Below are 11,878 nucleotides of genomic sequence, written 5' to 3' on the forward strand. Positions count from 1 at the left end.
CTGAGCAGATGTATTAGTATAAAATAATAGAATTTCCCAATTTTGGAGGGCATACAATATAGTATTGTATTTGAATGATTTATTTTATACAGTCATTTTTGCTAATCTTTATCAAGGGTGTCAATTTCAGACCCCACTGCATATGCAGCCTGCTGTGTGGGAGTAGTTCAGTACTGTGGCGGCTATGGTCTGTGACTCAGAGCTCTGTGGGACAGTAGGACCCAGGGCTGCAGACAGACAAAGGCAGACAGAGATGGGAGGTGCCTGTCAGGGAGGAAAAATAAACGCAGTGAGCAGAGCTCCACACCCTGAAGGGAAGGAGAAGTTTCACTGCATTCCTGTCCTGCAACTCAACTTTGAATCAACCATCTGCAAGGACAGATCCGTAGTGTGTAAGTGTGTGTGTTTAGGTCTGTGTTCAGGACCCCTGACCAGGCCCCACCTTTATTTCAGGACAACTGTGTGTGTATGTTCGTGTGTGTGTTGTCTGTGCTATTGTGTGTGTTCAAACATCACACTGGAGGGGGTGTGGGCCAGCTATCCACATACGCCTATTGACCTATACCTCAGCGCCCTGTCAGGTACCGTACACTCCTTCATACACTCATTATTCTTTACCTCCCTCCTTCCTCCTCTATCTAGCTTTCACTTTCTTCCTCTCGGCCTTGATGTTACATGTTATATATATCTCTGTTGTCAGAGGCAGAGCCCATAGGAAGTTGCTTATCTGCTCAGATGCTGCTACCACACTGCCGTTGCTCTCTGCGGTTCCTTCTTGACGCACAACATAATTAAAGAGACAGTGAGGTGAAGCACTTAGAGCCAAGCACAAAGAAGACTATGTACTGCAGCCGGCCTGGCCCCTTGTTTCTGTTGATAACGTCTATCTCTGGCTACTGCTGCCCTCCCATGTTGACTCAGTGTTCACAACTTCAGATCTCTGCCATCTGGTCATTCCTCTCTGTCCTCTCTATGTTTTACTGCTACCCTGTCCTCTCAGCATCACATGCAAATTGGCCTGCTCTCTAACCTGCAGCCACAACCTTCTATGGCCATTTGAACTCTCCATGTAAATGTGTGGATTACAGGGTGTATAAATATATCACAGATGATGAACCAGGTAACACACACTGCCTCTCTACAGGGAGATGATGACATCACTAGGTGATAAAGGTGAAGGCCACAGGGAGACAACGGCATTGCTGGGTAATGAAGATGAAGGCTCCGTCCAAACCCAGACGAAGGTCCTGAACCAGGGCTCCTGGACGCAGGTCAGCTGTCCCTGCTGTGTGTCTGAGCAGGTGGAGCCCCTGGTCCTCATTCAGCTTTCAGACAACATCCAGCCCGTCACCAAGAGGTGGCTCATCTCCCTGATCGAGGTGCCCGAGAGAGACGGAGGTGAGAGGTCAGGTCAGATAGGATCAGCAGCAGATCAGACGTCTTCAATCTTTGTTGTGTTTTGTTCCAGCTCAGTACTATTGAGTAATATTAGTTTATTAGTTGAGTCTCTTGTTACAAAGTAGTGTACGTACATCCAGTGACTGCTTTATTAACGTGGGTTAAGCCTGACGAAGACCTTTGAGTCAAAACGCTGCACATTACAACTGCGGGAGCATTCATCAGTATCTAAGTTTATTATCTTAATCAGGTGTCAGTCATTACCGGGCTGAAACTGAAGATTGTAGGACTACACCCTCAAAGAACACTGCAGTAGAGGCAATGATAATATGGTTGAACCTCTCTCTTCCTCCCTGGACTAGGCGCAGCGTTGCTGGCCCACCCTGGAGAGGATGAGTGTGGGGATGTGATCGTGGTGTCTGCTCCTCGCTGCACCCTCCTCAGAGCCACAGAGGACTTGGGTCTGTGTAAGAAATACCACAATGGAGACATGGTTGCTTTCTCCTACAATGACAGAGACAACTTCAGAAATGTTGGTAAGAATGTTGGTAATCAGCAGGGAAAGAGTAGAGGGATAGTTACGGTAATAACAGTTACTAACACGACTAGGCAAGTTGAAATTGAACTTGTTGTGTAGATATTCAGCACCCAATACACCTTCTGTTGGAATACAATCAACACATTCACTGTGGTAATAAACTGTAGTAATAAAGATCAAATACAATATGAAATGTAATATATATGACAGTCTTGGTTGACGCCTGTCCTCTGTGTTACCAGATGACATGCAGGAGTTCCTGACGCTAGCGGAGCGTCAGTACATAGTCAAGTATGAGCTGGACTTTCTAAGGGCCCAGAAGGGGCAGAAAATCCCTGGAGTCCCTGAGTCTCAGGGGGTCCTGAAGGCCAGGGAGAACATATGTGAGTCTCTACTCTCTCTGTGTGTGTGTGTGTGTGTGTGTGTGTGTGCGTGCGCTGTTTTAAATATTCTGTTTACCTCAGCATTTTCTGTTCTCTTTGTCATTATTTTGCTTAGCTAAGCTGCTCTGCAGCAGAGCAGAGCTCCATCTCTGGTTGATCATTTCTGTGCTCTCTCCTGTCCTCCCTTACTGATCTGAGAACTACAACACACTGTCCCTTACATATGCTGGATAGTGTTAACAGTGTAATGCATTTCTGCCGAGCTGCTGCCTATGTTACCTCCTCTTCCCTTTCTGTATGTGTAGTAATGGTAGTTGTATTGTACAGCTCTCTGTCCTGTCCAAGCCTATCCCTCTTGTCTCTATATTGTAGGTCAGAAGCTAGAGAAGGCGGGAGTGATAAAGGACATCTTCCCTCTGCATGACAAGCAGAGACTGACAGACCTGTGCAGAAACTGGTACTCTGGGAAGCAGATATGGGGACAGCCTCTTGGTAAACAACAATAACATGAATATAAACATAGACACACATACACAAACTTGTATTCCTTTATCCTACTAATGGTCTCTCTGTCCTTTATGCAGACTCTATCCAAGCCTACTTCGGAGGCACCGTGGGGTTTTACTTCAGCTTTCTGGACTTCTACACCTGGGCTCTGGTGCCCCCTGCTATCCTAGGCCTGGTGCTGACCTTTCTGCTGCCTGGTGGTGGATCAGGAGCTGGAGTTGTGAAGGAGCAGGCTGGGGGGGTGGTAGAGGTGGACGACAGCCCCTCGGTCAGCGGTCACATGGTACAGGCCGTGTTCAGCATGTTGTGGTCCACGCTGGTCATGGAGTTCTGGAAGCGACGCAGCTCCTCCCTCTCCCACCGCTGGGGCTTGCTGCACCTGGCCGAGCGCTTCGCTGAGCCCCGCCCTGGTTTCCACGGCACCCTGGGGATCAACCCTGTGACCGGGCGGCTGGAGCCCCTGTTCCCGGAGTGGCAGAGGCAGCTGCGTGTAGGCCTGGTGTCTGTGCCCCTGGTGGGGTTCTTCCTGGGGATGGTGGTGCTGGGTATGACAGGGTTCTACCACGGAGAGGCACTGGCACAGGGCTTCCATCAGGACAGCGGCTCCCTGTTCTCTGGAGCTCTGCTCTACCTGCCCTCTGTGGCTCACATCGTCTACACCAACATGCTGGGGAATGTGTACCGCACTGTGGCCATGCAACTCACCGAGTGGGGTGAGAAAGGGCACTGGGCGACGGAGAGGTAGATGGGTTAGATAGGGAGGAGGTGAAAAATAATCTGATTGAGAAGAGGGAGAGAGACAATAGGTTTGATGTTGATGAATAATTGTGGTGGGGGGAAAAATGTTTGGGAAAACAGAGCTAAGTTCACCGAAGGGCATAGGCTAATAGAATCATACAGTATGCAATTGGATACAAGGTGTCACAGATTGTTTGTCTGTAACACCTGAAAATCTGTTTATTTTCTTCTTGTAGAAAACCACAGAGAGGAGTCCTCCTTCCAGAACCATCATACCACCAAAGTCCTCCTGGTCAGTCCCACTCGTCCTTCCCCATCTGTCAGTTTATTCCTCTCCTCCTCCTCCTCTTCCTCTTCCTCCTTCCTCCTCCTCCTTCTCCTCCTCCTTCTCCTCCTCTTCCTCCTTCTTCCTCCTCCTCCTTCTCCTCCTCCTCCTCCTCCTCATCCTCCACCTGTCCCTCTGGTCCTCCCTCTCTCTCTGTTCCTACTGAATATCTAAATCTGTTGCATTAATCCCTGGTGCAGAGCTAAATGTATTCTGATACAGGTAGGTGTAGTGTGCAGATGGTATCATCTGTGTATGTATAAGCAGATGTGGGAGCCATTCCTTAGTCAGAGGCAAATCAGATACAGTAAAACAGGATATGTATTCAGTGTTTCTCACATATGCATGTGCTATTTTACCATCCCAAATCATTTTCAGTAAAATGTTTTCAGTGTGAACTTAAATGACTAGAACTAGATATAAAGTATGTAGAAAATATATTGGAGCAATATATTAAAAATTTAGATCACCTCTGGGAACTAACAATCACCAAAATAAAAATGTAGTCATGGCATGCGTCGCCCATTGATTTTGTTATAATGTTTGAGTCACCCAGATAGCATAAGAACATGGCATAAGCCATGGCAAAAATGTGTACTATTGCAGAAAGCTAGTTTTAAAACTGCAAATTGTCTCTCAGCCCCATGTCAAAATGTGTAAAATTGTAGGAAACTAGCTTTAAAACTTTAAAATGTTCTTTCCGCCCAATGACAAAATGTGTAGAATTGCAGGAAATTAGCTTTGAAACTGCCATTTTTCACTCAACCGTATGACAAATGTAAAGATTTGCAGGAAACTAGCTTTAAAACTGTTAAATGTTTTCTCAGCCCTATGGCAAAATAAGTAGAATTGCAGGAAACCAGCATTAAAACTGTAAAATCTTCTCAGCCCCATGGCAAAATGTTTAGCATTGGTGGAAATTAGCTTTGAAACTGTAAATGTCTATTTTTCAGTTTACTTTCTTCAACTACTTTGCTGTGCTATTTCACATTGCCTTCTACAAACAAGACCTTCCACTTCTAAGGAAGGTAAGAGATTTCAGCTGGGCAGCACTGTTTGTTTATGACTGGCCAGAGGAAATTATTTACAATGTAACAGTAAAAATCGCTAATGTAAATAAATGTTTCCTTGAGCTGTGCAACAGAACACATCATGATCTCTCTGTGTGCAGTATGTACTGCACCTAAAGTAGTTGATCACAGCGTGTGTGTGTGTGTGTGCATGTGCGGGTGCATGCATGAGTGCATTTGTATACAGCAGGTAACTATTTGTGTGTGTTAACCAACTGTCTGTGTACCCAGAGGCTTGCGTCTCTGCTAATCGTGACCCAACTGGTGAACCAGTGTACAGAGGTGGTGGTGCCGTTCATAGTGGACCGCTTCTTCAGTGCTCCTCAGAAGAAGCAGCAGGAGGATGACCCAAATGTGGACAAACTCAGAGCCCAGAGAAGCCTGCCCCCTTTTCCAGTAAGTCCATGTAAAATGTGTTTGTGTTTGAACGTTTTCCTCTGTTTCTCTTCATTGTGCTCTTGTCTGACTTTCTTTGTATCTGTGCCGTAGGGGGTTGAATTAAGGTTGGGTGTATTTGCACTGTATTTGTACTGTATGTGACTGAATGTTATGTTTTGGTGTGTAACTTATCGCATCTGTCGCTATGTTTCAGGGCCTATTTGCTGAGTACATTGAGTTGCTGGTGCAGTTTGGGTATTTGAGTCTGTTCTCCTGTGTGTACCCGCTCACCGCCGTCCTCCTGCTCCTCAACAACGTCACAGAGATCAGAGCAGATGCATACAAGATCTGTAAACTGTTCCGAAAACCCTTCTCAGCCCCTGTGTCCAACATAGGAGTGTGGCAGGTCAGGTGGTTTTTAAGAGAGGGAATGTGAAAATGTGAACAAACAGGGAGCGCATTTTACAGCAGATGGAAATGAGCTATGTAGCTAAATCTGGTGAATAAATAGATGTGGTTAATGTCATTTTCAAATTGGTGCCAATCCATGTTGCTGTACACGTGTCTGTCTTTGCTCCTGTCCTTCTATGTGCCTGTAACTATACTTATGTATGCCTTTGTATATTTCAGACAGCGTTTGAGGTTCTGGGGTTTGTTTCAGTTATGTCTAACTGCTGGCTGTTGCTACTGTCTCCTCGGGTCCGGGAGTTCTGTCTGGAGGGAGGGATTAGCGGCAGAAACATCATTCTCTTCGCCATTCTGGTCGAGGTACAGTATGATTATAGTACAGTTCAGTTTCTTGCTCATAACAGTTGTCTTATTCATAGCATATTACTCTGTCATTATCTACCCAACTGTTCATATGTTGTATGTACACTGAGTATACCAAACATTAGGAACAGCTTCCTAATATTGAGTTTCTCTGAAGTATTGCCTCAATTGATCTGTGCATGGACTCCACAACGTGCTGAAAGCGTTCCACAGGGATGCTAGGCCCATGTTGACTCCAATGCTTCCCACAGTTGTGTCAAGTTGGCTGGATGTCCTTTAGGTGGTGGACCATTCTTGATACACACAGAAAACTGTTGAGTGTGAAAAACCCAGCAGTGTTGTAGTTTTTGACACAAACCGGTGCGCCTGCCACCTACTAACATACCCTGTTCAAAGGTACTTACATTTTTTGCCTTTCCCAGTCACCCTCTGAATGACACATACACAACCCATGTCTCAATTGTATGAAGGCTTAAAAATACTCTCATCCCCTTCATCTACATCTAAGTGGATTTAACAAGTGACGTCAATTAGGGACCATGGCATTCACCTCGAGTCACCTGGTCAAATCAAATTAAATGTTATTTGTCACATGCGCCAAACACAACAGGTGTAGACCTTACAGTGAAATGCTTACTTACAAGTCCTTAACCAACAATGCAGTTTTAAGAAAATACCTAAAAAAAGTAAGAGATAAGAAAAACAAATGATTAAAGAGCAGCAGTAAATAACAATAGCGGGGCCATATACAGGGGGTACCAGTACAGAGTCAATGTGCAGGTGTATCTGTGTCGAGGTAATTGAGGTAATATGTACATGTAGGTAGAGTTATTAAAGTGACTATGCAAAGATAATAACAGAGGGGGGGGGGGGGCAATGCAAATTGTCTGGGTAGCCACTTGATGAGCTGTTCAGTAGTCTCATGCCTTGGAGGTAAAAGCAGTTTAGGAGCCTCTTGGACCTAGACTTGGCACTATAAGGTACCGCTTTCCGTGCAGTAGCAGAGAGAACAGTCTGTGACTAGGGTTGTCAGTCATGGAAAGAGCAGGTGTTCTTCATGTATTGTATACTAATACTTAGTGTATATGTGTGTGTTTGTTTGTCAGCATGTCCTGATCCTGGTCAAGATGATTCTTGCTTTTATGATCCCAGACGAACCAGACTGGGTCAGAATCAAGAGGGAACAGATTGAGTTTCACTCCATGCAAGCTCTTGGGCAGCAGGTGAGAGAATAATCATTATAGAAAAGCCCTGACCTTACCGTAACAATCAAGTGTCTGACAATCAAACATCTCCCTTTGACTTTACAGAAGCTCTAAAGGTTGTGGAACCCCCCAGTGGTGGAAAAGTACTCAATTGTCATGCTTGAGTAAAAGTAAAGATAACTTAACAGAAAATGGCTCAAGTAAAAGTGAAAGTTACCCAGTAAAGTACTACTTGAGTAAAAGTCTAAAAGTATTTGGTTTTAAATGTACTTAAGTACAGTGGTAGAAAAAGTACTACATTGTCATACTTGGGTAAAAGTACAAAGTAAAAGTAAATGCTGTACATAAAATTCCTTATATTAAGCAAACTAGTTGGCACTATTTTCGTGTTATTTTTAATTACGGACAGAAAGGGGCACACTCCAACACTCAGACATCATTTACAAAGACAGTAGTTGTGTTTTGTGAGTCCGCCAGATCAGAGGCAGTAAGGATGACAAAGTGTTATATTGATAGGTGCCATAATTCTGCTTGAGTATTCTAATTGTAACGAGTACTTTTGTGTGTTAGGGAAAATGTAAGGAGTAAAAAGTACATTCTTTTATTTTGGAATGTTGTGGAGTAAAAGTAAAAGTAGTCAAAAATATAAATAGTGAAGTACAGATACCCCAAAAAACTACTTAAGTAGTACTTAAAAGTATGTTTACTTAAGTACTTTACACCACTGGGAACCCCTGAGGGGAAGTCCATAATCTGTCTCCTGTTGCCCTTCAAATGTTGGTCTGGACCTGGGGGCTCATTAGAATCAGCTGCCATGGCGATGAGGGAGAGGAGGATCCAAAGAGATGTCTGTCTGACCTCTAAACCTAAATCCTGGAGCCTGCCAGAGTATGCCATGAGAAGCTCTGTCAGTCTCAGTATCTCACCCTGGAGGACTGCTCAAGTCATAACTAGAGAAGTCTCTCATGTCATGGGAGATGGCAGGGGTTTCAAACTAATTTTGGTCCGGGGGCCATTTGGTCTTCATCGAGGTCTGGAGAGCTGCACTGAAAATGTGCTATATTTCCTCACTGTCAAAAAGTGCAAAAAATACTTCTCTATTGTTTTTGAAAATGTTACTCCTTGTCTGTCTAGCTTTCATTTCTGTGATTTTTAGGATGCTGGACACACTCAAGAAACTGTAAGAATATAGGTCCATTAGCATTTCTACACAGTTTCAATGTTGTTTTAGTCATTTTAAAGTATAATGAGTTTGATTCCCACTTTAAAATGTATTATAATAATTTAAAAAATATATATATGTACAGTACCAGTCAAAAGTTTGGACAATAATATTTAAATAAATAATATATATATATATACAGTACCAGTCAAAAGTTTGGACACACCTACTCATTCAAGGGTTTTTCTATATTTTTACTCTTTTCTACATTGTAGAATAATTGTGAAGACATCAAAACTATGAAATAACACATGGAATAATGTAGTAACCAAATAAGCGTTAAACAAATTAAAACATATTTTATATTTGAGAATCTTCAAAGTGGCCACCATTTGCCTTGATGACAGCTTTCTTTCTACAATGATTAGAAAATAGTCAAAATAAAGAAAAACCCTTGAATGAGTAGGTGTGTCCAAACTTTTGACCGGTACTGTATATATATATATATATATATATACATACTGTATGTATACAGTGCATTTGAACGTATTCAGACCCCCTTTTGTTACGTTACAGCCTTATTATAAAATGGATTACATATTTTTTTTCCTCATCAACCTACACACATTACCCCATAATGACAAAGCAAAAACAGGTGTGTAGAAATTTTAGCACATTTATAAAAACTGTAAAACTGTAATATCACATTTACATAAGTATCCAGACTCTTTACTCAGTACGTTGTTGAAGCATCTTTGGCAGCGATTACAGTCTCGAGTCTTCTTGGGTATGATGCTACAAGCTTGGCACACCTTTATTTGGGGAGTTTCTCCCATTCCACTCTGCAGATCCTCTCAAGCTCTGTCAAGTTGGATGGGGAGCGTCTGACACCAATCAAGTTCTAGAAACCTCTCACGGATGGATGATCAATGGAAACAGGATGCACCTGAGCTCAATTTCGAGTCTCATAACATTTCTAAAAACCTGTTTTTGCTTTGTCATTATGGGGTATTATTACTGTAGATTGATGAGGAAAAACATGCAATTTAATCAATTTTAGAATAAGGCTGTAACGTAACAAAATGTGGAAAAAGTCAAGGCGTCTGAATACTTTCCAAATGCACTGTATATGTCAAACCCCCCCATCTATCTATCTATCTATCTATCTATCTATCTATCTATCTATCTATCTATCTATCTATCTATCTATCTATCTATCTATCTATCTATCTATCTATCTATCTATCTATCTATCTATCTATCTATCTATCTATCTATCTATCTATCTATCTATCTATCTATCTATCTATCTATCTATCTATCTATCTATCTATCTATCTATCTATCTATCTATCTATCTATCTATCTATCTATCTATCTATCTATCTATCTATCTATCTATCTATCTATCTATCTATCTATCTATCTATCTATCTATCTATCTATCTATCTATCTATCTATCTATCTATCTATCTATCTATCTATTTATTACTTAAACCACCTGCAGGCCGGATAGGAACCTTTCGCTGGTCGAATCCAGCCCGTGGGCCATATATTTGACATCCCTGTACTAGAGTGAGAGGCAAGGCACTGATGATGAAGGAAAACCAAAGAGCAAGAGCTAAGAGCTTTTGTGCGTTGTGTTAATGCAGCTTCAGCATAAGTGTGTTTGAGACTTCTTGAAATATTGGGTAGCTTTGGACTTTATTGTGTGTGTGAAACATACTATGCAAGTATTTCATTTGCTGTATAATCACACAGGTGCAAATATGCATATCATTTTGTACATTTTTCCCGGCAGTGTGTTCCACGTACACTTTTAGGAAGAAAGGTGCTATCTAGCCTAAAAGGGATCTTCGGCTGCCCCCATAGGAGAACCCTTTGAATAACTATTTTTGGTTCCAGGTAAAGGCCTTTTGGGTTCTACCTGGAACCAAAAAGGATTCTCCTAAGGGGACTTCCCGAAGAACCCTTTTTGAACTCTTTTTTCTAAGCATGTACTTTCACATTATGAGTGTTATGTTATACGCTTCAGGCACATTGCAACACCACTGAAAGCACTTGATATCACATATCTGTGTACTTTTATTTGAAGATGACTATATTTAAACATATGGATTGATGATGAGCTTGATGTTGGAATATGTTATGTTATTACATGTGCATTATCTGTATCTTTTAAAAAGGAAGATTTTTAGAACAGGTGCAGTGTTGGATGAATGTAAACAGCTGGGTTGATGGTTGTCTTTGACTAAATAAACTAAACATACCTAATCATCCAAAAAGGTACTGAAATTCCTTTTCATGCATTTGTATCATTTGACTGACTAAAAAAGAAAACCATGACTGCTTCAGAGGAATAATTATTGGTTGATCATCTCTACAGCACATACAGTTGAAGTCGGAAGTTTACATACACCTTAGCCAAATACATTTAAACTAGGTTTTTCACAATTCCTGACATGTAATCCTTGTAAAAATTCCTTGTATTTGGCTAAAGTCAGAAGTCTAAATAATAGTAGAGAGTGATTTATTTAAGCTTTTATTTCTTTCATCACATTCCCAGTGGGTCAGCAGTTTACATACACTCAATTAGTATTTGGTAGCATTGTCTTTAAATAGTTTAACTTGGGTCACGTTTTGGGTAGCCTTCCACAAGCTTCCCACAATATGTTGGGTGAATTTTGGCCCATTCCTCCTGACAGAGCTGGTGTAACTGAGTCAGGTTTGAAGGCCTACTTGCTCGCATACACCTTTTTGGTTCTGCCCACAAATGTTCTATAAGATTGAGGTCAGGGCTTTGTGATGGCCACTCCAATACCTTGACTTTGTGGTCCTTCAGCCATTTTGCCACAACTTTGGAAGTATGCTTGTGGTCATTGTCCATTTAGAAGACCCATTTGCAACCAAGCTTTAACTTCCTGACTGATGTCTTGAGATGTTGCTTCAATATATCCACATAATTTTCCTACCTCATGATGCCATCTATTTTGTGAAGTGCACCAGTCCCTCCTGCAGAAAAGCACCCCCACAACATGATGCTGTCACCCCCATGCTTCACTGTTGACATGGTGTTCTTCGACTTGCAAGCCTTCCCCTTTTTTCTCCAAACATAACGATGGTCATTATGTCCAAACAGCTCAATTTTTGTTCCATCAGAGGACATTTCTCCAAAAAGTATGATCTTTATCCCCATGTGCAGTTGCAAACCGTAGTGGGTTTTTTTATGTCGATATAGGCCTCATTTTTACTGTGGATATAGATACTTTGTACCTGTTTCCTCCAGCATCTTCACAAGGTCCTTTGCTGTTTTTCTGGGATTCATTTGCACTTTTCGCACCAAAGTACGTTCATCTCTAGGAGACAGAACGTGTCTCCTTCCTGAGCGGTATGCCGGCTGAG

General features: G+C 42.1%; 1 protein-coding gene across 2 annotated transcripts; it reads left to right on the forward strand.

Moving 5' to 3' along the window:
* Window positions 1–258: 258 nt before the first annotated feature.
* On the forward strand, window positions 259–10,771 carry LOC109889263 (anoctamin-10). 2 transcript variants are annotated; one of them, XM_020480571.2, is made up of 13 exons: window positions 259–581; window positions 1,145–1,398; window positions 1,761–1,934; window positions 2,179–2,319; window positions 2,692–2,811; window positions 2,904–3,539; window positions 3,801–3,856; window positions 4,843–4,917; window positions 5,191–5,355; window positions 5,552–5,743; window positions 5,968–6,105; window positions 7,215–7,331; window positions 7,419–10,771. In XM_020480571.2, the coding sequence occupies exons 2-13, from the start codon at window positions 1,149–1,151 to the stop codon at window positions 7,425–7,427; spliced, it is 2,073 nt and encodes a 690-aa protein (XP_020336160.1). In that variant the 5' UTR covers window positions 259–581; window positions 1,145–1,148; the 3' UTR covers window positions 7,428–10,771. The 2 variants fall into 2 exon arrangements, with proteins under 2 accessions (XP_020336160.1, XP_020336159.1); XM_020480570.2 differs by having other exon boundaries at window positions 260–392.
* The last annotated feature ends 1,107 nt before the right edge of the window (window positions 10,772–11,878 follow it).

Source organism: Oncorhynchus kisutch, linkage group LG4 (assembly GCF_002021735.2).
Source record: "Oncorhynchus kisutch isolate 150728-3 linkage group LG4, Okis_V2, whole genome shotgun sequence".
Classification (NCBI taxonomy): Eukaryota; Metazoa; Chordata; class Actinopteri; order Salmoniformes; family Salmonidae; genus Oncorhynchus; species Oncorhynchus kisutch.

Bases quoted from the DNA above. Each gene is read 5' to 3' on its own strand.
- LOC109889263 (XM_020480571.2), top strand. From the start codon at position 1,149: ATGATGACATCACTAGGTGATAAAGGTGAAGGCCACAGGGAGACAACG. The intron at 2,320-2,691 runs GTGAGTCTCTAC...TCTATATTGTAG, and splicing joins GAAGGCCAGGGAGAACATAT to GTCAGAAGCTAGAGAAGGCG. The intron at 3,540-3,800 runs GTGAGAAAGGGC...TTCTTCTTGTAG, and splicing joins CATGCAACTCACCGAGTGGG to AAAACCACAGAGAGGAGTCC.